General features: G+C 48.1%; 1 protein-coding gene across 2 annotated transcripts in view; it reads left to right on the plus strand.

Annotated features, from left to right (window-relative positions):
• LOC106586965 (ras-associated and pleckstrin homology domains-containing protein 1) overlaps nucleotides 1-23,031 on the plus strand; it is a 184,703-nt gene that overhangs the window by 66,249 nt on the left and 95,423 nt on the right. For both annotated transcript variants that reach the window (XM_045707278.2, XM_045707280.2), the window contains exons 3-4: nucleotides 16,855-16,980; nucleotides 18,193-18,295. In XM_045707278.2, coding sequence (XP_045563234.2) covers nucleotides 16,855-16,980; nucleotides 18,193-18,295 — 229 coding nt within the window. The remainder of the gene's footprint in view (nucleotides 1-16,854; nucleotides 16,981-18,192; nucleotides 18,296-23,031) is intronic.

Raw genomic sequence — 23,031 nt, forward strand, 5'->3', positions numbered from 1 at the left:
GGGAAGGCTTTCCACTAGATGTTGGAACATTGCTGCTATAACAGCCTCCACTCTTCTGGGAAGGCTTTCCACTAGATGTTGGAACATTGCTGCTATAACAGCCTCCACTCTTCTGGGAAGGCTTTCCACTAGATGTTGGAACATTGCTGCTATAACAGCCTCCTCTCTTCTGGGAAGGCTTTCCACTAGATGTTGGAACATTGCTGCTATAACAGCCTCCACTCTTCTGGGAAGGCTTTCCACTAGATGTTGGAACATTGCTGCTATAACAGCCTCCACTCTTCTGGGAAGGCTTTCCACTAGATGTTGGAACATTGCTGCTATAACAGCCTCCACTCTTCTGGGAAGGCTTTCCACTAGATGTTGGAACATTGCTGCTATAACAGCCCTCCACTCTTCTGGGAAGGCTTTCCACTAGATGTTGGAACATTGCTGCTATAACAGCCTCCACTCTTCTGGGAAGGCTTTCCACTAGATGTTGCAACATTGCTGCTATAACAGCCTCCACTCTTCTGGGAAGGCTTTCCACTAGATGTTGGTACATTGCTGCTATAACAGCCTCCACTCTTCTGGGAAGGCTTTCCACTAGATGTTGGAACATTGCTGCTATAACAGCCTCCACTCTTCTGGGAAGGCTTTCCACTAGATGTTGCAACATTGCTGCTATAACAGCCTCCACTCTTCTGGGAAGGCTTTCCACTAGATGTTGGAACATTGCTGCGGGGGACTTGCTTCCGTTCAGTCACACGAGCATCAGTGAGGTCGCGCTGTGATGTTCTTGCTTCCTTCCAGAGTTAGTTTGGGACTCGGAGGGTTGCGACTGAAGTACAGACAATTTTGACATGCTACACACTTCAGCACTCGGGTGGGTCCCGTTCTGTGAGCTTGTGTGGCCTACCACTTCACGGCTGAGCCGTTGTTGCTCCAAGACGTTTCCACTTCACAATAACAGCCCTTACAGTTGATCAAGGCAGCTCTAGCAGGGCAGGAATTTGACAAAATGACTTGTTGGAAAAGTGGCATCCTATGACGGTGCCACGTTGAAAGTCACTGAGCTCTTCAGTACAGGGCCATTCTACTGCCAATGTTTCCCTATGGAGATTGCATGGCTGTGTGCTCGATTTTTTTTAAAATGTATTTTTATTTTATACACCTGTCAGCAACGGGTGTGGCTGAAATAGCCGTATCGACTTATTTGAAGGGGTGTCCGATGTAGTGTTTGAAAACAAGAACACTATTCCAGACCGGTCTGCACATTTTGTAAAGTTTGAATGATGTTTCTAGCTTGGAAGTATGTTGAAGATTTTAAAGTGGGGGACTCTTGCTTCACAAGCAACATTTAATAATATCATTAGTCATATTTTTTGGATCATTAGAAATTACTTTATTTCTCAAAACTAGGACCCTTCATGTAAAAACACTATCATCAATTGAACTATCTTGAAGTATTATTCAGGAGTGTGGTGGCTAGTTGGGATATTTGGCATAGCTCCATCCATCATCCTTTCTTCTATTGGTGTCCCAGGCTGAACAGGCTCTCAGCAGGGTTAGGACCTCTCGCTCTCTCCCTCTCTCTCGCTCGCTCTCTCTCTCTCTCTCTCTCTCTCTCTCTCTCGCTCTCTTCCTCTCTCTCTTCCTCTCTCTCGCTCTCGCTCTCTCTGTCCTCTCTCGCTCTCTCTCTCTCCGCTCTCTCTCTCTCTCCGCTCTCGCTCTCTCTGTCCTCTCTCTCGCTGTCCGCTCTCTCTCCTCTCGCTCTCTCTCCTCTCGCTCTCTCCTCTCTCTCGCTCTCTCTCGCTCTCTCTCCTCTCGCTCTCTCTCCTCTCGCTCTCTCTCGCTCTCTCTCTCGCTCTCTCTCTCGCTGTCTCTCCTCTCTCTCGCTCTCTCTCCTCTCTCTCGCTCTCTCTCCTCTCTCTCGCTCTCTCTCCTCTCTCTCTCGCTGTCTCTCCTCTCTCTCGCTCTCTGTCCTCTCTCTCTCTGTCCTCTCTCTTTTTCTCTCTCTCCTCCTCTCTCTCTCTCCTCCTCTCTCTGGGGTGCTCAGCTCCTGCTGCTGTGGAAGTTGAAAATAACCTCCCATGAGCTCCGATCCTCAACAACCTACCCTGGGCCTGTCTCTCAGTCTCTGAAGCACTGGGGAACACCCAGAGATCCCACAGAGATCTCACAGTGGGGGGCCTGAGGTTTTACAGCACTACAGACTAGGTTAAACCTGGAGGGACGAAGCACTAGTTCTGGACGTAAAACTGTTAGGCGTACAGGATACAGATGAGCTAGAAATCAAGGCTCTAGTCAAGAGGCCTGTTGTAAAGCTGCACTAGGAAACCCCCCTGGATGTGGTACTGTAAGCTACAGCAAAATGTGATTTCCATCTGTTTCGGATGACCGAGTCTCAGGGTGTACTGGGAGTAAACAGTGGAGCAGCAGCATCCTGTTAGGCCTGTCATATAGAACACTGGAGCAGCAGCAGCATCCTGTTAGGCCTGTCATATTGAACACTGGAGCGGCAGCAGCGTCCTGTTAGGCCTGTCATATAGAACACTGGAGCAGCATCCTGTTAGGCCTGTCATATAGAACACTGGAGCAGCAGCATCCTGTTAGGCCTGTCATATTGAACACTGGAGCAGCAGCATCCTGTTAGGCCTGTCATATAGAACACTGGAGCAGCATCCTGTTAGGCCTGTCATATAGAACACTGGAGCAGCATCCTGTTAGGCCGCGCCTGGGCGCGCTCCGAGGCCGTCATAGAACACTGGGCAGCAGCATCCTGTTAGGCCTGTCATATAGAACACTGGAGCAGCATCCTGTTAGGCCTGTCATATTGAACACTGGAGCAGCATCCTGTTAGGCCTGTCATATTGAACACTGGAGCAGCATCCTGTTAGGCCTGTCATATAGATCACTGGAGCAGCATCCTGTTAGGCCTGTCATATTGAACACTGGAGCAGCATCCTGTTAGGCCTAGCAGCATCCTGTTAGGCCTGTCATATTGAACACTGGAGCAGCATCCTGTTAGGCCTGTCTTATTGAACACTGGGCAGCAGCATCCTGTTAGGCCTGTCATATTGAACACTGGAGCAGCATCCTGTTAGGCCTGTCATATTGAACACTGGAGCAGCATCCTGTTAGGCCTGTCATATTGAACACTGGAGCAGCATCCTGTTAGGCCTGTCATATAGAACACTGGAGCAGCATCCTGTTAGGCCTGCCATATAGAACACTGGAGCAGCAGCATCCTGTTAGGCCTGTCATATTGAACACTGGAGCAGCATCCTGTTAGGCCTGTCTTATTGAACACTGGAGCAGCATCCTGTTAGGCCTGTCTTATTGAACACTGGAGCAGCATCCTGTTAGGCCTGTCATATTGAACACTGGAGCAGCATCCTGTTAGGCCTGTCATATTGAACACTGGAGCAGCATCCTGTTAGGCCTGTCATATAGATCACTGGAGCAGCATCCTGTTAGGCCTGTCATATTGAACACTGGAGCAGCAGCATCCTGTTAGGCCTGTCATATTGAACACTGGAGCAGCATCCTGTTAGGCCTGTCTTATTGAACACTGGAGCAGCATCCTGTTAGGCCTGTCATATTGAACACTGGAGCAGCATCCTGTTAGGCCTGTCATATTGAACACTGGAGCAGCATCCTGTTAGGCCTGTCATATTGAACACTGGAGCAGCATCCTGTTAGGCCTGTCATATTGAACACTGGAGCAGCATCCTGTTAGGCCTGTCATATAGAACACTGGAGCAGCATCCTGTTAGGCCTGCCATATAGAACACTGGAGCAGCAGCATCCTGTTAGGCCTGTCATATTGAACACTGGAGCAGCATCCTGTTAGGCCTGTCATATTGAACACTGGAGCAGCATCCTGTTAGGCCTGTCATATTGAACACTGGAGCAGCATCCTGTTAGGCCTGTCTTATTGAACACTGGAGCAGCATCCTGTTAGGCCTGTCATATTGAACACTGGAGCAGCATCCTGTTAGGCCTGTCATATTCAACACTGGAGCAGCATCCTGTTAGGCCTGTCATATTGAACACTGGAGCAGCATCCTGTTAGGCCTGTCATATAGAACACTGGAGCAGCATCCTGTTAGGCCTGTCTTATTGAACACTGGAGCAGCATCCTGTTAGGCCTGTCATATTGAACACTGGAGCAGCAGCAGAGAGAGATTGGCAGCTGTAGTTTCCCTCTGGGATGACTATGAGGTAATGGAGGGAGTGATTCTGGCCCAGTGTTTGTCTTCCTGTTAACTCCTTCCTCCATCTCTTCCTCTGTCCTCCAGCTGACCGGCTGGGATAGAGCTCAGGGATGCATTTCACTCTGCTGTGATCAATTACATTTTGTTGTGGACCTGTGGAGGGCAAGGGAGTGAGGGTACCTGGCAGAGAGAAGATACCTGGCAGAGAGATAATACCTGTGGAGGACAAGGGAGAGAGGTACCTTGGCAGAGAGAAGATACCTGGCAGAGAGATAATACCTGTGGAGGACAAGGGAGAGAGGCACCCTGGCAGAGAGAGGATAGCTGTGGAGGACAAGGGAGAGAGGCACCCTGGCAGAGAGAGGATAGCTGTGGAGGACAAGGGAGAGAGGCACCCTGGCAGAGAGAGGATAGCTGTGGAGGGCAAGGGAGAGAGGCACCCTGGCAGAGAGAGGATAGCTGTGGAGGACAAGGGAGAGAGGCACCCTGGCAGAGAGAAGATAGCTGTGGAGGACAAGGGAGAGAGGCACCCTGGCAGAGAGAAGATAGCTGTGGAGGACAAGGGAGAGAGGCACCCTGGCAGAGAGAAGATAGCTGTGGAGGACAAGGGAGAGAGGCACCCTGGCAGAGAGAGGATAGCTGTGGAGGACAAGGGAGAGAGGCACCCTGGCAGAGAGAGGATAGCTGTGGAGGACAAGGGAGAGAGGCACCCTGGCAGAGAGAGGATAGCTGTGGAGGACAAGGGAGAGAGGCACCCTGGCAGAGAGAGGATAGCTGTGGAGGACAAGGGAGAGAGGCACCCTGGCAGAGAGAAGATAGCTGTGGAGGACAAGGGAGAGAGGCACCCTGGCAGAGAGAGGATAGCTGTGGAGGACAAGGGAGAGAGGCACCCTGGCAGAGAGAGGATAGCTGTGGAGGACAAGGGAGAGGGGTACCTTGGCAGAGAGAGGATAGCTGGCAGAGAGAGGATAGCTAGATTGGTTTTCTCCCCGTTCGTCTAGTGATTGGCTGGCTGGGATACAGCTCAGAGGTACATTTCACTGTGCTGTCCTGGATCTGCTGAGGAGGAGGGACAGAGAGAGAGAGAGAGAGAGAACAATATCCTGTCGGAGAGTGGCTAGCGGAGACTAGGGGGGCCTCTCAACCTGCACACTGTTCCCTACATAGTGCACTGCTTTTGACCAGAGCCTTGGCTAAAAGTAGTGCTCTTTATAGGGAATAGGGTGCCATTTTGGGACACCTTTTGGTTGGAGATGCTTCAGCTCCACCATGCCATTAGAATGTGAAACTAGTCCACAGACCGACCCCAGGGGTTCAGCTGTCTGATTGACTTGGCTCTGGAACGATGACTGCTGGTGGGCTTTTGTGGACCATTACTGTGTGAACGTCATGTATTAGTGTTTACCTCTGCTAGGGAGGGCACCGCCACCTCATCAGGCTAGGGAGGGCACCGCCACCTCGTCAGGCTAGGGAGGGCACCGCCACCTCGTCAGGCTAGGGAGAGCACCGCCACCTCGTCAGGCTAGGGAGGGCACCGCCGCCTCGTCAGGCTAGGGAGGGCACCGCCACCTCGTCAGGCTAGGGAGGGCACCGCCACCTCGTCAGGCTAGGGAGGGCACCGCCACCTCGTCAGGCTAGGGAGGGCACCGCCTCCTCGTCAGGCTAGGGAGGGCACCGCCTCCTCGTCAGGCTAGGGAGAGCACCGCCACCTCGTCGGGCTAGGGAGGGCACCGCCACCTCGTCGGGCTAGGGAGGGCACCACCGCCTCGTCAGGCTAGGGAGAGCACCGCCACATCAGGCTAGGGAGGGCATCAATCCATACACAATAATGACACATCAAAAACATGTTTTACATTTTTTTTCTTATGTATTTAAAATAATAAACAGATACCTTATTTACATAAGTATTCAGACCCTTTTGCTATGAGACTGGAAATTGAGCTCAGGTGCATCTTGCTTCCATTGATCGTTCTTGAGATGTTTCTACAACTTGATTGGAGTCCACCTGTGGTAAATTCAATTGATTGGACATGATTTGGAAAGGCACTGTCACGTCCTGACCAGTATAAGGGTTATTTGTATTTGTAGGTTGGTCAGGACGTGGCAGAGGGTATTTGTTTTATGTGGTTCGGGGGTTATGAGTATTGTAGAGGGGTGTTTTATTTATGTATTACGGGGTTTTGGTGTATGTTCTGGGTTTTGTATTCTAGGTTGGTTTTCTAGTTTGTTTATTTCTGTGTGGCTCCCGATCAGGAACAGCTGTACATCGTTGTTCCTGATTGGGAGTCATATATTAGTTGCGTGTTTTCACCTGGGGATTTGTGGGTAGTTGTATTTCGCACTGCTAGTATTCAGCCTGTAAAACTGTCGGTTTGTCGTTCTCTGTTTTCCGTGTTCACGTTTATTTAATAAATTATAATGATGAGCACGCAACCCCGCTGCGCCTTGGTCCTCTCTCTCCTACGACAGCCGCTACAGGCACACACCTGTCTATATAAGGTCCCACAGTTGACAGTGCATGTCAGAGCAAAAACCAAGCCATGGAATTGTCCGTAGAGCCCCGAGACAGGATTGTGTCGAGGTACAGATCTGAGGAAGGGTACCAAAAAGGGCCTTGGTCATGGTCACTCTAACAGAGCTCCAGAGTTCCTCTGCGGAGATGAGAGAAACTTCCAGAACGACAACCATCTCTGCAGCACTACCAATCAGGCCTTTATGGTAGAGTGGCCAGACGGAAGCCACTCCTCAGTAAAAGGCACATGACAGCCCACTGAGTTTGCCAAAAGGCACCTGAAGGACTCTCAGACTATGAGAAACAAGATTCTCTGGTCTGATGAAACCAAGATTGAACTCTTTGGCCTGAATGCCAAGCGTCACGTCTGGAGGAAACCTGGCACCATCCCCACGGTGAAGCATGGTGGTGGCAGCGTCATGTTGTGGGGATGTTTTTCAGAGGCAGAGACTGAGGCAGGATGGAGGGAAAGATTCATAGGGCGTTGGTTGAGAGAGTGTGTTTTGTGTGTGTGTGTGTGTGTGTGTGTGTGTGTGTGTGTGTGTGTGTGTGTGTGTGTGTGTGTGTGTGTGTGTGTGTGTGTGTGTGTGTGTGTGTGTGTGTGTGTGTTTTATGCCTGATCTGAAGGATGCCTGAGGCAGAGGTTGAGAGGATTTGATTTATGGCCCGGTGCCTTTTGAGAGAGACAGAAAACCCTCTAGTCTAGTAAAAGCACCCTATTCCCTATATAGTGCACTCCCTATGGGCCCTGGTCAAAAGTAGTGCACTACACAGAGAATAGGGTGCCAGTTGGGACGCACTCCAGTGCGTGATAAAGCTAGTGATTACTGAAGAGTGCACACTGCTCACTACATTCCTATGCCTTTTACTGCTTCATTTACACACAGTGCTAGGACGTCTGGAGAGTCAAATCTCTCTCTCTCCATTATCAGAACCGCGTCGGACTCATCTCGGTTTTCAGTGTTTTACGGCCTGTCATCATCAAACTCCTTTAGTTTCTCAAGAGCCTTTACGTGTCGCAGCTGGACTGCCTCGGTTTCAGTGCTGTTTTACGTCTCCCAGCTGGACTGCCTCGGTTTCAGCGCTGTTTTACGTCTCGCAGCTAAACTGCCTCGGTTTTCAGCGCTGTTTTACGTCTCGCAGCTGGACTGCCTCGGTTTTCAGCGCTGTTTTACGTCTCGCGGCTGGACTGCCTCGGTTTCAACGTGCCTTCAGCAAGTTTTCATACACCTTGACTTTTTCCACATCGTTATGTTTTCCACGTCGTTATGTTACAGACAAACTTTGTGTCACTGGTTTTATACACAATAATAATGTCAAACTGGAAATACGTTTTTAGACACATAAATTAAAAGCTGACATGTCTAGACTCAAAGTATTCAACCCCTTTGCTATGGCAAGCCTAAATAAGTTCTGGGGGGGGAAAAAATGTGCTGAAGTTGCATGGACTCACTGTGCAATAATGGTGTTTAACGTGATTTGTGAATGAATACCTCATCTCTGTACCTCCACACATACAATTATCTGTGAGGTCTCTCAGTCGAGCAGTGAATTTCAAACACAGATTCAACCACAAAGACCAGGGAGGTTTTTCAATGCCTCTCAAAGAAGGGCACCTATTGGTAGATGGGTTAAAATAAAGATAAAAAGCAGACATTGAATATCCCCTTGAGCATGGTGAAGTTATTCATTACACTTTGGATGGTGTATCAATATACCCAGTCACTACAAATATACAGGCGTCATTGCTAACTCAGTTGCCAGAGAGGAAGGAAACCATTTAAGGATTTTCACCATGAGACCAATGGTGACTTTAAAACAGTTACAGAGTTTAATGGCTGTAATGGGAGAAAACAGAGGATGGATCAACAACATTGTAGTTACTCCACAATACTAACCTAATTGACAGAGTGAAAAGAAGAAAGCCTGTACAGAATAAAAACATTCCAAAACATGCATCTTGTTTATAGTAAGGCACTAAAGTAAAACTGTAAAAAATTGTGGCAAAGAATTTAACTTTGTCCTGATACAAAGTGTTATGTTTGTGGAAAATCCAACACACAACACATCACTGAGTACCGCTCTTCGTATTTTCAATCATGGTGGTGGCTGCATCATGTTATGGGTTTGCTTGTCACCGGCAAGGGCTAGGGATCAAAATAAACGGAATAGAGCTAAGCACAGGCAAAATCCTCGGGTATAACTTGGTTCAGTCCGCTTTTCAACAGACACTGGGAGATGAAGTCACCTTTTTAGCAGGACAATAACACTGGAGTTACAGAATCTAAACATCAGCACAAAGATGTCCAATGTCATAGCGAGGGAAGGGAATAACTGAGGTAGAGGGAGAAGAGGGAAGGTTGGGGCAGGAGTAGAGGGAGTAGAGGGAGGGGAGGTTGGGGCAGGAGTAGAGGGAGTAGAGGGAGGGGAGGTTGGGGCAGGAGTAGAGGGAGGGGAGGTTGGGGCAGGAGTAGAGGGAGTAGAGGGAGGGGAGGTTGGGGCAGGAGTAGAGGGAGGGAAGGTTGGGGCAGGAGTAGAGGGAGTAGAGGGAGGGGAGGTTGGGGCAGGAGTAGAGGGAGGGGAGGTTGGGGCAGGAGTAGAGGAAGGGAAGGTTGGGGCAGGAGTAGAGGGAGTAGAGGGAGGGAAGGTTGGGGCAGGAGTAGAGGGAGGGAAGGTTGGGGCAGGACTAGAGGGGAGGTTGGGGCAGGAGTAGAGGGAGTAGAGGGAGGGGAGGTTGGGGCAGGAGTAGAGGGAGGGAAGGTTGGGGCAGGAGTAGAGGGAGGGGAGGTTGGGGCAGGAGTAGAGGGAGTAGAGGGAGGGGAGGTTGGGGCAGGAGTAGAGGGAGGGAAGGTTGGGGCAGGACTAGAGGGGAGGTTGGGGCAGGAGTAGAGGGAGTAGAGGGAGGGGAGGTTGGGGCAGGAGTAGAGGGAGTAGAGGGAGGGAAGGTTGGGGCAGGAGTAGAGGGAGTAGAGGGAGGGGAGGTTGGGGCAGGAGTAGAGGGAGGGGAGGTTGGGGCAGGAGTAGAGGGAGTAGAGGGAGGGAAGGTTGGGGCAGGAGTAGAGGGAGTAGAGGGAGGGGAGGTTGGGGCAGGAGTAGAGGGAGGGAAGGGAGGGGAGGTTGGGGCAGGAGTAGAGGGAGGGAAGGGAGGGGAGGTTGGGGCAGGAGTAGAGGGAGGGAAGGTTGGGGCAGGAGTAGAGGGAGGGAAGGGAGGGGAGGTTGGGGCAGGAGTAGAGGGAGTAGAGGGAGGGGAGGTTGGGGCAGGAGTAGAGGGAGGGAAGGTTGGGGCAGGACTAGAGGGGAGGTTGGGGCAGGAGTAGAGGGAGTAGAGGGAGGGGAGGTTGGGGCAGGAGTAGAGGGAGGGAAGGTTGGGGCAGGAGTAGAGGGAGGGGAGGTTGGGGCAGGAGTAGAGGGAGGGTAGGGAGGGGAGGTTGGGGCAGGAGTAGAGGGAGGGAAGGGAGGGGAGGTTGGGGCAGGAGTAGAGGGAGGGTAGGTTGGGGCAGGAGTAGAGGGAGGGTAGGTTGGGGCAGGAGTAGAGGGAGGGAAGGTTGGGGCAGGAGTAGAGGGAGGGAAGGGAGGGGAGGTTGGGGCAGGAGTAGAGGGAGGGAAGGTTGGGGCAGGACTAGAGGGGAGGTTGGGGCAGGAGTAGAGGGAGTAGAGGGAGGGGAGGTTGGGGCAGGAGTAGAGGGAGGGAAGGTTGGGGCAGGAGTAGAGGGAGGGGAGGTTGGGGCAGGAGTAGAGGGAGGGTAGGGAGGGGAGGTTGGGGCAGGAGTAGAGGGAGGGAAGGGAGGGGAGGTTGGGGCAGGAGTAGAGGGAGGGAAGGGAGGGGAGGTTGGGGCAGGAGTAGAGGGAGGGAAGGTTGGGGCAGGAGTAGAGGGAGGGTAGGTTGGGGCAGGAGTAGAGGGAGGGTAGGTTGGGGCAGGAGTAGAGGGAGGGAAGGTTGGGGCAGGACTAGAGGGGAGGGAGGGAAGGTCTACTTATATGAAATATATAATAATGCCTATGAGAGCTAGCAAATTAATTAGCTAACTAACATAAGTCTGCCTAGCTGGATCTGAAGAAGGAAAATATTTTATTTGTACAATTTCCAAAAGATAACCAAACAAAATCATATTTACTTTTTTACGAGACGTGTTTGTGCGGTCATGTGCATTAGTTGCATTTGTTTTTACTTAACACTTGTATGTTGACTTCCTCATTGATGTTGTTTTTAAGTTTTTGCTGACGTTTCTTAGTGGATGTACGATCGTTGTGAATTGAATTATGGAGCGTTTCAGGCCCCCGAAGTGAACATAATTGTACACTCGCAAACTCCATTAAAAACGAGGGCTGAACGGCTTACGTTGCTAACTCCCACTTGCTTGGCTAATCATTTGGACCGCCCTCCAAGATGGCGACAGGGATTTCCCCCAAGGCGTATAAGGCGAGGATAAGTGGACGAGGGTGTGTCTTTTTAAGTGTTCGGACCGCAGCCAAGGCCCAGTCTACAGTACAAAAGTATTAATCCACTCTATGCACAGTAAATGAGGTTGTGTTCCGAGTTTGTACTGTGGTTTATCCCAATAGTGTCTGTGTCACATCCTGATGCAGCTGTGGGCAATTCCAGCCCCCGGGGGCCTGATTGTTGTTAGACTTTTACCCCCATCCCTAGGGTCTGATTTGGTGTTACACTTTTACCCCCATCCCTAGGGCCTGATTGGTGTTACACTTTTACCCCCATCCCTAGGGTCTGATTTTGTGTCACACTTTTACCCCCATCCCTAGGGTCTGATTTGGTGTCACACTTTTACCCCCATCCCTAGGGCCTGATTTTGTGTCACACTTTTACCCCCATCTCTAGGGTCTGATTTGGTGTCACACTTTTCCCCCCATCCCTAGGGTCTGATTTGGTGTTACACTTTTACCCCGATCCCTAGCGAACACAGCTGATTTAAACTAATTGCATTCTAAACTGAAGATCATGATTAGGTGATTATTGGTAGTCAGGTGTGTTAGCTAGGGACTGGGGCAAAAGTGTGACACCAATCTGGCCCCTGAGGACTGGAGTTTCCTGTCAGATGGATTGGTCCTGTTCTGATGAGGACTCTGACATCTGTCTGCTCCAAAATCAGATCCTACTCTGGGTGAACCAGTAGGGATAATACTAGATACAATGCATTCGGACAGGAGTCAGACCCCTTGACTTTTTACCACATTTTGTTAAGTTACAGCCTTATTCTAAAAAATACTTTCAATAAAAACATTTCCTCATCAATCTACACATTAGCCAAGTTCACAAAATTGCTTGGCGACTAGTATTATTACAGAGAAAACAACAGTTGTTAAAGTCCCTTTTTACTGGTTAGGGATGTTTACTCAGTAATTTGTTGAATTTTATATAAGTATTCAGACCCTTTACTCAGTACTTTGTTGAAGCACCTTTGGCTGTGATTACAGCCTCGAGTCTTCTTGGGTATGAAGCTATAAGCTTGGCACACCTGTATTTGGGGAGTTTCTCCCTTTCTTCTCTGCAGATCCTCTCAAGCTCTGTCAGGTTGGATGGGGAGTGTCAGCTATTTTCACGTCACTCCAGAGACGTACCCTTCCCCAGATCTGTGCCTCGACACAATTCTGTCTCAGAGCTCTACGGACAATTCCTTTGACCTCATGGCTTGGTTTTTGCTCTGACATGCGCTGTCAATTGTGGGACCTTATATAGACAGCTGTGTGCCTTTTCCAAATCATGTCCAATCAATTGAATTTACCACAGGTGGACTCCAATCAAGTTGTTGAAATATCTCAAGGATGATCAATGGAAACAGGATGCACCTGAGCTCAATTTAGAGTCTCATAGTAAAGAGTCTGAATACTTCCGTAAATAACGTTGTCGCTTTGTCATTATGGGGTATTGTGATGTCGTTATGGGGTATTGTGATGTCGTTATGGGGTATTGTGATGTCGTTATGGGGTATTGTGATGTCGTTATGGGGTATTGTGATGTCATTATGGGGTATTGTGATGTCATTATGGGGGTATTGTGCTGTCATTATGGGGGTATTGTGCTGTCATTATGGGGGTATTGTGATGTCATTATGGGGGTATTGTGATGTCATTATGGGGGTATTGTGATGTCATTATGGGGGTATTGTGTGTAGATTGATGATGATTTTTTTTATTTTTTATTTAATACATTTTAGAATAAGGCTGTAACGTAATAAAATGTGGAAAAGGTCAACGGGTCTGAATCCTTCCCGAATGCACCGTATGTACCACCAATAATAATGTACCAGTAATGAGGGGGAAAGGGACCAAATTATTAGGGTGAGGCACATGGGCTACTAACAGCTTGCTACACAACATACACTTAGTATGACTTTCTTAGCTACAGTATAGATATCTCCCTGTCATATTATATCATCTATGCTGTGCTCACTTCAACAGGGAGGTGGCGTGGCGATCCTTCTATGTGAGCACATTTTGTCATGAAACTTTGTCATTAAAAGTCTGACATTCTCTGGATTTATGGTGCTTTGAAGACAACTGGTAACTCTGGGGGGAAAAAAAGCAAGGTTGAATCATGGCGTCAGGGATCTTCGAGTCGGAGCTCTAGAAAGAGGCCAGAGTCCCCGACTTGGAACTCTGAGTTGGATGACGTTTTTTTTCCCAGAATTCCCAGTTGTTTTGAACTCACCGAAGTCTGAAATTTCCCAGTTCAGAGTTTCCAGTTGTTTGGAACGAGGCAGAAGTCCTGCTGGATTGACAGCATGGCCAATGTTTTCAACCTTTTCTGGCCCATGGTGTTGCATGTGAATGTTTTAAGCTTGGAAAAGAGACTCTTAAACCCAGACTTGGACCACACATCCTCTCCACTGAATAGCAAGGGAAGCAAACTAGTGATTGCTTTGCGATGCTTGCGTTTAGCCTCTGATTCCTTCCAAATCACTCATTTGTTGAATTTGCGATGTCCAACTTGTTGCGTAACGTTTATGTCCAATGGCCGATGAGCACCGATACATTTTATCTATAATTTTTCTTCATAATAACAAGGATTGAAAATGATTTTCCAGTATATTGTCGACATGATTCATGATGACTGCTAGCTTGCTAGCTAAGATTTTGAAAGTTTGATGTTGACATGATCAGTCCAATCAAAGCTACGGTAGATATAACGTGATTTGACATCATTTTATCTGTGGCCAATGACCTTGAGTCTTCTTCAGATGGGAACTTCTAATGTAAATCTATGTCAGCACCCAAGGGGGCTTGAACTTCCTAGCTCTCTCTGCAGATTATGTGTGCCATGAGTGACAGAACACTGAGCCAATCACAGCGAAACTAGAGAAGATTTCTAACGCCTACATTGTGTATTTTCCGCTGGCTCGCCCCACCACCACAGAAAGCACTGAGCCGGGCTGAAACACCACAGAAAGCACTGAGCTGGGATGAAAACACCACAGAAAGCACTGAGCTGGGCTGAAACACCACAGAAAGCACTGAGCTAGGCTGAAACACCACAGAAAGCACTGAGCTGGGCTGAAACACCACAGAAAGCACTGAGCTTGGCTGAAACACCACAGAAAGCACTGAGCTTGGCTGAAACACCACAGAAAGCACTGAGCTGGGATGAAAACACCACAGAAAGCACTGAGCTGGGCTGAAACACCACAGAAAGCACTGAGCTAGGCTGAAACACCACAGAAAGCACTGAGCTAGGCTGAAACACCACAGAAAGCACCGAGCTGGGCTGAAACACCACAGAAAGCACTGAGCTGGGCTGAAACACCACAGAAAGCACCGAGCTGGGCTGAAACACCACAGAAAGCACTGAGCTGGGCTGAAACACCACAGAAAGCACTGAGCTGGGCTGAAACACCACAGAAAGCACTGAGCCGGGCTGAAACACCACAGAAAGCACTGAGCTGGGCTGAAACACCACAGAAATCACTGAGCTGGGCTGAAACACCACAGAAAGCACTGAGCTGGGCTGAAACACCACAGAAAGCACTGAGCCGGGCTGAAACACCACAGAAAGCACTGAGCTGGGCTGAAACACCACAGAAAGCACTCAAGAAAACAAAATAGAGATCATGTTTGTATGCGGCTTTATTAACTAAATAAAAATGTTTTTACATTGTTTGCAAACTGATATGTGACACGTTTTAATGCCAAAATAACATGCAAAACAGGCGACAAAAATAATATACAGTGCCAGTCAAAAGATTGGACACCAACTCATTCCAGGGTTTTTCTTTATTTTTACTATTTTCTACATTTTAGAATAATAGTCAAGACATCAACACTATTAAATAACACATACGGAATCATGTAGTAACTAAAAAAAAGTGTTAAACATATCAAATATATTTGAGATTCTTCAAAGTAGCCAACCTTTGCCTTGATGACAAGCTTTGCACACTCTTGGCATTCTCTCAACCAGCTTCATGGGGTAGTCACCTGGAATGAAATTCAATTAACAGCTGTGCCTTGTAAAAAGTTCATTTGTGGAATTTCTTTCCTTCTTAATGCGTTTGAGCCAATCAGTTGTGTTGTGACAAGGTAGGGGTGGTATAGAGAAGATAGCCCTATTTGGTTAAAGACCAAGTCCATATTATGGCAAGAACAGCTCAAATAAGCACCTCAACACCATTCTTCCACAAGAAATTCAATCATTTGGTGTTTTGTTGATGGTGGTAGAAAACGCTGTCTCAGGCGCCGCTCCAGAATCTCCCATAAGTGTTTAATTGGGTTGAGATCTGGTGACCCAGACGGCCATGGCATATGGTTTACATCCTAGTGTTTAATTGGGTTGAGATATTACCACTCATGTCCCGTGGATGGCAGCATTATCATCCTATGGGGGCAAAGCCATCGTAGCCAAAATAATATCCTGTCGAGCATTTCTACACATGACCCTAAGCATGATGGGAATGTTAATTGCTTAATTAACCTCCGGAACCATGTGTGGAAGCACCTGCTTTCAATATACTTTTGTATCCCTAATTTATTACTCAAGTGTTTCCGTTATTTTGGCAGTTACCTGTATTTTAGCTGGCAAGCAAGGTAAGGTTGGTAGACTTTAGAAAAGCAAGGTAAGGTTGGTAGACTTTAGAAAAGCAAGGTAAGGTTGGTAGACTTTAGAAAAGCAAGGTAAGGTTGGTAGACTTTAGAAAAGCAAGGTAATAACTAAATATACTGAAGAAGACTCACATTCCTTTCAATCTGTTACCCAGATTTTAGCTGAGATTCATATTACGTTTCTTTAAAAAACAGAACATGTCAGAATGATACAGACGGCTCAAGACTAACGCTTAGATATGCATATATATATATATATATATATTATATATTTGTTTTACATATAATTAAGCATAATGATTATGACTCTAGATTGCATGAAAAAGCTTTCACGTGTTTGAAAAATGCTAAATTCTCCCACTTCCAGACGGGGAGACTATCCACCATCCTCATGTACTTTGTACCCACTCAAATTTCTGGGGTGCCCGGTGATGCCCAGTGATGCCCAGTGATGCCCAGTGGTGCCCAGTGATGCCCAGTGGTGCCCAGTGGTGCCGAGTGTCTTAAAGGTTGTATAGAAGACAAAAGAAATATAGAAGGATGATTATATAGATGGAGCAAGTGATTTGATAGGTTCTGGAGACATATAGACATGGATTGAAGTCAGTGACTAGGGGGGTTCATCAGTCAGGTGGACTTGGAATGACCCGTATGCTGCGATGGCCAGGGGGGTTCATCCGTCAGGTGGACTTGGAATGACCCGTATGCTGCGATGGCCAGGGGGGTTCATCAGTCAGGTGGACTTGGAATGACCCGTATGCTGCGATGGCCAGGGGGGTTCATCAGTCAGGTGGACTTGGAATGACCCGTATGCTGCGATGGCCAGGGGGGTTCATCAGTCAGGTGGACTTGGAATGACCCGTATGCTGCGATGGCCAGGGGGGTTCATCAGTCAGGTGGACTTGGAATGACCCGTATGCTGCGATGGCCAGGGGGGTTCATCAGTCAGGTTGACTTGCTCCAGGGATGTTACCATGGAGATGAATGAGAGGGACTGACACGCTCGTCAACCTACAATTCACGCCGGTAACGAACTTTACCATGTGTGCGTGTGTGCGTGTGTGCGTGCGTGCTTGTGTGTGTGTGTTTCAGATGGAGCAGCTGTCAGATGAGGAACTGGACCACACAGATGGAGGAGAGGAGGATAGTGATAAAGACGATCAGGATCTAGACAAGATGTTTGGAGCCTGGCTGGGAGAGCTGGATAAACTCACACAGGTAACTAACCCTAACTCACACAGGTAACTAACCCTGGCTGGGAGAGCTGGATAAACTCACACAGGTAACTAACCCTAACCCCCACAGATAACTAACCCTAACCCCCACAGATAACTAACCCTAACCCCCACAGATAACTAACCCTAACCCCCACAGATAACTAACCCTAACCCCCACAGATAACTAACCTTTGACCCCCACAGATAACTAACCCTAACCCCCACAGATAACGAACCCTAACCCCCACAGATAACTAACCCTGACCCCCACAGATAACTAACCCTGACCCCCACAGATAACTAACCCTAACCCTATGGGGCAACTAACCCTAACCCTATGGGGCAACTAACCCTAACCCCCACAGATAACTAACCCTAACCCTATCGGGTAACTAACCCTAACCCCCACAGATAACTAACCCTAACCCCCACAGATAACTAACCCTAACCCTATCGGGTAACTAACCCTAACCCCCACAGATAACTAACCCTGACCCTATCGGGTAACTAACCCTAACCCCCACAGATAACTAACCCTAACCCCCACAGATAACTAACCCTGACCCCCACAGATAACTAACCCTGACCCCCACAGATAACTAACCCTGATCCCCACAGATAACTAACACTAACCCCCACAGATAACTAACCCTAACCCCCACAGATAACTAACCCCCACAGATAACTAACCCTAACCCTATCGGGTAACTAACCCTAACCCTATTGTGTAACTAACCCTAACCCCCACAGATAACTAACCCTAACCCCCACAGATAACTAACCCTAACCCTATCGGGTAACTAACCCTAACCCTATTGTGTAACTAACCCTAACCCCCACAGATAACTAACCCTAACCCCCACAGATAACTAACCCTAACTCAAACAGATAACTAACCCTAACCCCCACAGGTAACTAACCCTAACCCCACAGATAACTAACCCTGACCCCCACAGATAACTAACCCTGACCCCCACAGATAACTAACCCTAACCCCCACAGATAACTAACCCTAACCCTATCGGGTAACTAACCCTAACCCCCACCGATAACTAACCCTATCTGGTAACTAACTAATACATTATGTGGACATTTTAGTGATGTTATATGGATTGTTTTGTTACCATTTATTTTCAGCATTATAACTACCTTCTTAGTGGGTAGTATTTTCATATGCTTGTTGTGTATACTGTCTGTCCTCTCCTCTGTACAGAGTCTGGATGATGGGAGGCCAGAGACAGTCCAGAAGGCCCCTCTCAGACAGGAGACCAACATGGCTAACTTCTGCAACCGCTTCTCCATGTACAACATCAACGGTATAAATAAAATCTACATAATATAGCTGCAAGCAGCCATGGCCGTGGTTCAAGCTATGGCCCCATGGCGCCACAATCAGGACAAATTGGACTCCTCGCCTTAGAGCATGGCTCGGACTCCTCGCCCTAGAGCATGGCTCGGACTCCTCGCCCTAGAGCATGGCTCGGACTCCGCGCCCTAGGGCATGGCTCCGACCCCTCGCCCTAGGGCATGGCTCCGACCCCTCGCCCTAGGGCAGGGCTCCGACTCCTCGCCCTAGGGCAGGGCTCCGACTCCTCGCCCTAGAGCATGGCTCGGACTCCGCGCCCTAGGGCATGGCTCCGACCCCTCGCCCTAGGGCATGGCTCGGACTCCGCGCCCTAGGGCATGGCTCCGACTCCTCGCCCTAGGGCAGGGCTCCGACCCCTCGCCCTAGGGCAGGGCTCGGACTCCTCGCCCTAGGGCAGGGCTCCGACCCCTCGCCCTAGGGCAGGGCTCGTACTCCTCGCCCTAGAGCAGGGCTCCGACTCCTCGCCTTAGAGCAGGGCTCGTACCCCTCGCCCTAGAGCAGGGCTCGGACACCTCGCCCTAGGGCATGGCCTCCGACACCTCGCCCTAGGGCATGGCCTCCGACTCCTCGCCCTAGGGCAGGGCTCCGACTCCTCGCCCTAGGGCAGGGCTCCGACGCCTCGCCCTAGGGCAGGGCTCCGACTCCTCGCCCTAGGGCAGGGCTCCGACCCCTCGCCCTAGAGCAGGGCTCCGACCCCTCGCCCTAGATCAGGGCTCGGAGAGTAGCAGGGCTCCGACTCCTCGCCTTAGAGCAGGGCTCCGACCCCTCGCCCTAGAGCAGCACATTTTTACATCATTTTACATTTTAGTCATTTAGCAGACGCTCTTATCCAGAGCGACTTACAGTAGTGAATGCATACATTTCCTACATTTTTTTCTCTCCGTACTGGTCCCCCCGTGGGAATCGAACCCCACAACCCCTGGCGTTGCAAACACCACGCTCTACCAACTGAGCCACACGGGAACAACTCACCACTGAATATTACCACCAAATCTGTCGTTCGGGGGTCACAGAGCGGTGGACACAGCGGCTGTGTCTGGTGGAGTTTCAGGGATGGAATATTGTGATCCTACGGAAGACATTTTAGGAGTGATGTTGAGCAACCGTAGGTCGAATCATCAGTTTTGGGAAACTATTGTTTACCATCAAAATGCACCTTTTTTATATATATATATATATATATATATATTAACCCATTCCGTTGATTATCAGATTTACGGATGTATGTAAGATCGGCAGGTATTCCTAATGTGATAAGTAGATTGGAAAGTCATAATTTAGGCTAATAATATAACTCAATAAGTGTTTGCGAAAAAGACAGTTCAATGCATGGATGAGCGTGTGACAGTATAGAGACCTGTAATCGGAGAAATTCCTTCCTTCTCAACACAGGAAAGGACTTTTATAAACACATTTCATGCAATTCTACTACACTTTATATGACTGGAGACGGTAGGAGAATCTGTTTTAATACAACAAAACGACAGGCTAGCTAGCCAAACAAAACGACAGGCTAGCTAGCCAAACAAAACGACAGGCTAGCTAGCCTACACTGCCGACACTGACAAACAGACCAATAAAAACAATGTCGTCCATAGAATCGGCCAATGAGAACGGGGGAGACACTAATAGAATATGATGTCTGTTTTATCATTTATTTATTTAACCTTTTTTAATTAATTAGGGCAAGTCAGTTAAGAACAAATTCTTATTTACAATGACGGCCTACCAAACGGGAAAAGGCCTCCTGCGGGGACGAGGTCCTGGGATTTAAATTACTATATAAATACAATATATAAATACGGGACAAAACAGGAGATTATTGTCAAAAACAAACTTAAGTGTCACTGATTCCACAATGATAGAGTGAATATGGCCAGTCCACACTCACCGCAGATATGGCTCATGCACTCTGCTGGTGCAAATAAGATAGGCTGTACTGGTGTTATTAAAATGGGTTATAGGCTGTACTGGTGTTATTAGAAATCAGATGGGTTATAGGCTGTACTGGTGTTATTAGAAATAAGATGGGTTATAGGCTGTACTGGTATTATTAAGATGGGTTATAGGCTGTACTGGTGTTATTAAGATGGGTTATAGGCTGTACTGGTGTTATTAGAAATCAGATGGGTTATAGGCTGTACTGGTATTATTAAGATGGGTTATAGGCTGTACTGGTGTTATTAGAAATCAGATGGGTTATAGGCTGTACTGGTGTTATTAGAAATCAGATGGGTTATAGGCTGTACTGGTGTTATTAAGAAATCAGATGGGTTATAGGCTGTACTGGTGTTATTAGAAATCAGATGGGTTATAGGCTGTACTGGTGTTATTAGAAATCAGATGGGTTATAGGCTGTACTGGTATTATTAAGATGGGTTATAGGCTGTACTGGTGTTATTAGAAATCAGATGGGTTATAGGCTGTACTGGTGTTATTAGAAATCAGATGGGTTATAGGCTGTACTGGTGTTATTAGAAATCAGATGGGTTATAGGCTGTACTGGTGTTATTAGAAATCAGATGGGTTATAGGCTGTACTGGTGTTATTAGAAATCAGATGGGTTATAGGCTGTACTGGTGTTATTAAGATGGGTTATAGGCTGTACTGGTGTTATTAGAAATCAGATGGGTTATAGGCTGTACTGGTGTTATTAGAAATCAGATGGGTTATAGGCTGTACTGGTGTTATTAAGAAATCAGATGGGTTATAGGCTGTACTGGTGTTATTAGAAATCAGATGGGTTATAGGCTGTACTGGTGTTATTAGAAATCAGATGGGTTATAGGCTGTACTGGTATTATTAAGATGGGTTATAGGCTGTACTGGTGTTATTAGAAATCAGATGGGTTATAGGCTGTACTGGTGTTATTAGAAATCAGATGGGTTATAGGCTGTACTGGTGTTATTAGAAATCAGATGGGTTATAGGCTGTACTGGTGTTATTAGAAATCAGATGGGTTATAGGCTGTACTGGTGTTATTAGAAATCAGATGGGTTATAGGCTGTACTGGTGTTATTAGAAATCAGATGGGTTATAGGCTGTACTGGTGTTATTAGAAATCAGATGGGTTATAGGCTGTACTGGTGTTATTAGAAATCAGATGGGTTATAGGCTGTACTGGTGTTATTAGAAATCAGATGGGTTATAGGCTGTACTGGTGTTATTAAGATGGGTTATAGGCTGTACTGGTGTTATTAGAAATCAGATGGGTTATAGGCTGTACTGGTGTTATTAGAAATCAGATGGGTTATAGGCTGTACTGGTATTATTAGAAATCAGATGGGTTATAGGCTGTACTGGTGTTATTAGAAATCAGATGGGTTATAGGCTGTACTGGTGTTATTAGAAATCAGATGGGTTATAGGCTGTACTGGTGTTATTAGAAATCAGATGGGTTATAGGCTGTAGTGGTGTTATTAAGAAATAAGATATATATATATATATATATATATATATATATTGTGCCCTCCACTAATATTGGCACCCTTGGTAAATATGAGAAAAACAGGCTGTAACATTTGTTTTTATTGCTTATCTATGGGGTGCAGGTAGCCTAGTGGTTAGAGGAGGCAGGTAGCCTAGTGGTTAGAGGAGGCAGGTAGCCTAGTGGTTAGAGGAGGCAGGTAGCCTAGTGGTTAGAGGAGGCAGGTAGCCTAGTGGTTAGAGGAGGCAGGTAGCCTAGTGGTTAGAGGAGGCGGGTAGCCTAGTGGTTAGAGGAGGCAGTTAGCCTAGTGGTTAGAGGAGGCAGGTAGCCTAGTGGTTAGAGGAGGCAGGTAGCCTAGTGGTTAGAGGAGGCAGGTAGCCTAGTGGTTAGAGGAGGCGGGTAGCCTAGTGGTTAGAGGAGGCAGGTAGCCTAGTGGTTAGAGGGGCAGGTAGCCTAGTTGTTAGAGGGGCAGGTAGCCTAGTTGTTAGAGGAGGCAGGTAGCCTAGTGGTTAGAGGAGGCAGGTAGCCTAGTGGTTAGAGGAGGCAGGTAGCCTAGTGGTTAGAGGGGCAGGTAGCCTAGTGGTTAGAGAGGAGGCGGGTAGCCTAGTGGTTAGAGAGGAGGCAGGTAGCCTAGTGGTTAGAGGAGGCAGGTAGCCTAGTGGTTAGAGGAGGCAGGTAGCCTAGTGGTTAGAGGAGGCAGGTAGCCTAGTGGTTAGAGGAGGCAGGTAGCCTAGTGGTTAGAGGAGGCAGGTAGCCTAGTGGTTAGAGGAGGCAGGTAGCCTAGTGGTTAGAGTGTAGGGGGGGCAGGTAGCCTAGTGGTTAGAGGGGCAGGTAGCCTAGTGGTTAGAGGAGGCAGGTAGCCTAGTGGTTAGAGGAGGCAGGTAGCCTAGTGGTTAGAGTGTAGGGGCGGCAGGTAGTCTAGTGGTTAGAGTGTAGGGGGGGCAAGTAGCCTAGTGGTTAGAGTGTAGAGGCGGCAGGTAGACTAGTGGTTAGAGTGTAGAGGCGGCAGGTAGCCTAGTGGTTAGAGTGTAGGGGGGGCAGGTAGCCTAGTGGTTAGAGTGTAGGGCCAGTAACCGAAAGGTTGCAAGATCGAATCCCCGAGCTGACAAGGTACAAATCTGTTGTTCTGCCCCCTGAACAAGGCAGTTAACCCATTGTTCCTAGACCGTCATTGTAAATAAGAAATTGTTTTTAACTGACCTGCCTCGTTAAATAAAGGTTAAATAAAAATACATCCTCTTGGTCTTTCATTCAAAATA

This window comes from Salmo salar, chromosome 25 (genome assembly GCF_965601325.2).
Source record: "Salmo salar chromosome 25, fSalSal1, whole genome shotgun sequence".
In the NCBI taxonomy this organism is placed as follows: Eukaryota; Metazoa; Chordata; class Actinopteri; order Salmoniformes; family Salmonidae; genus Salmo; species Salmo salar.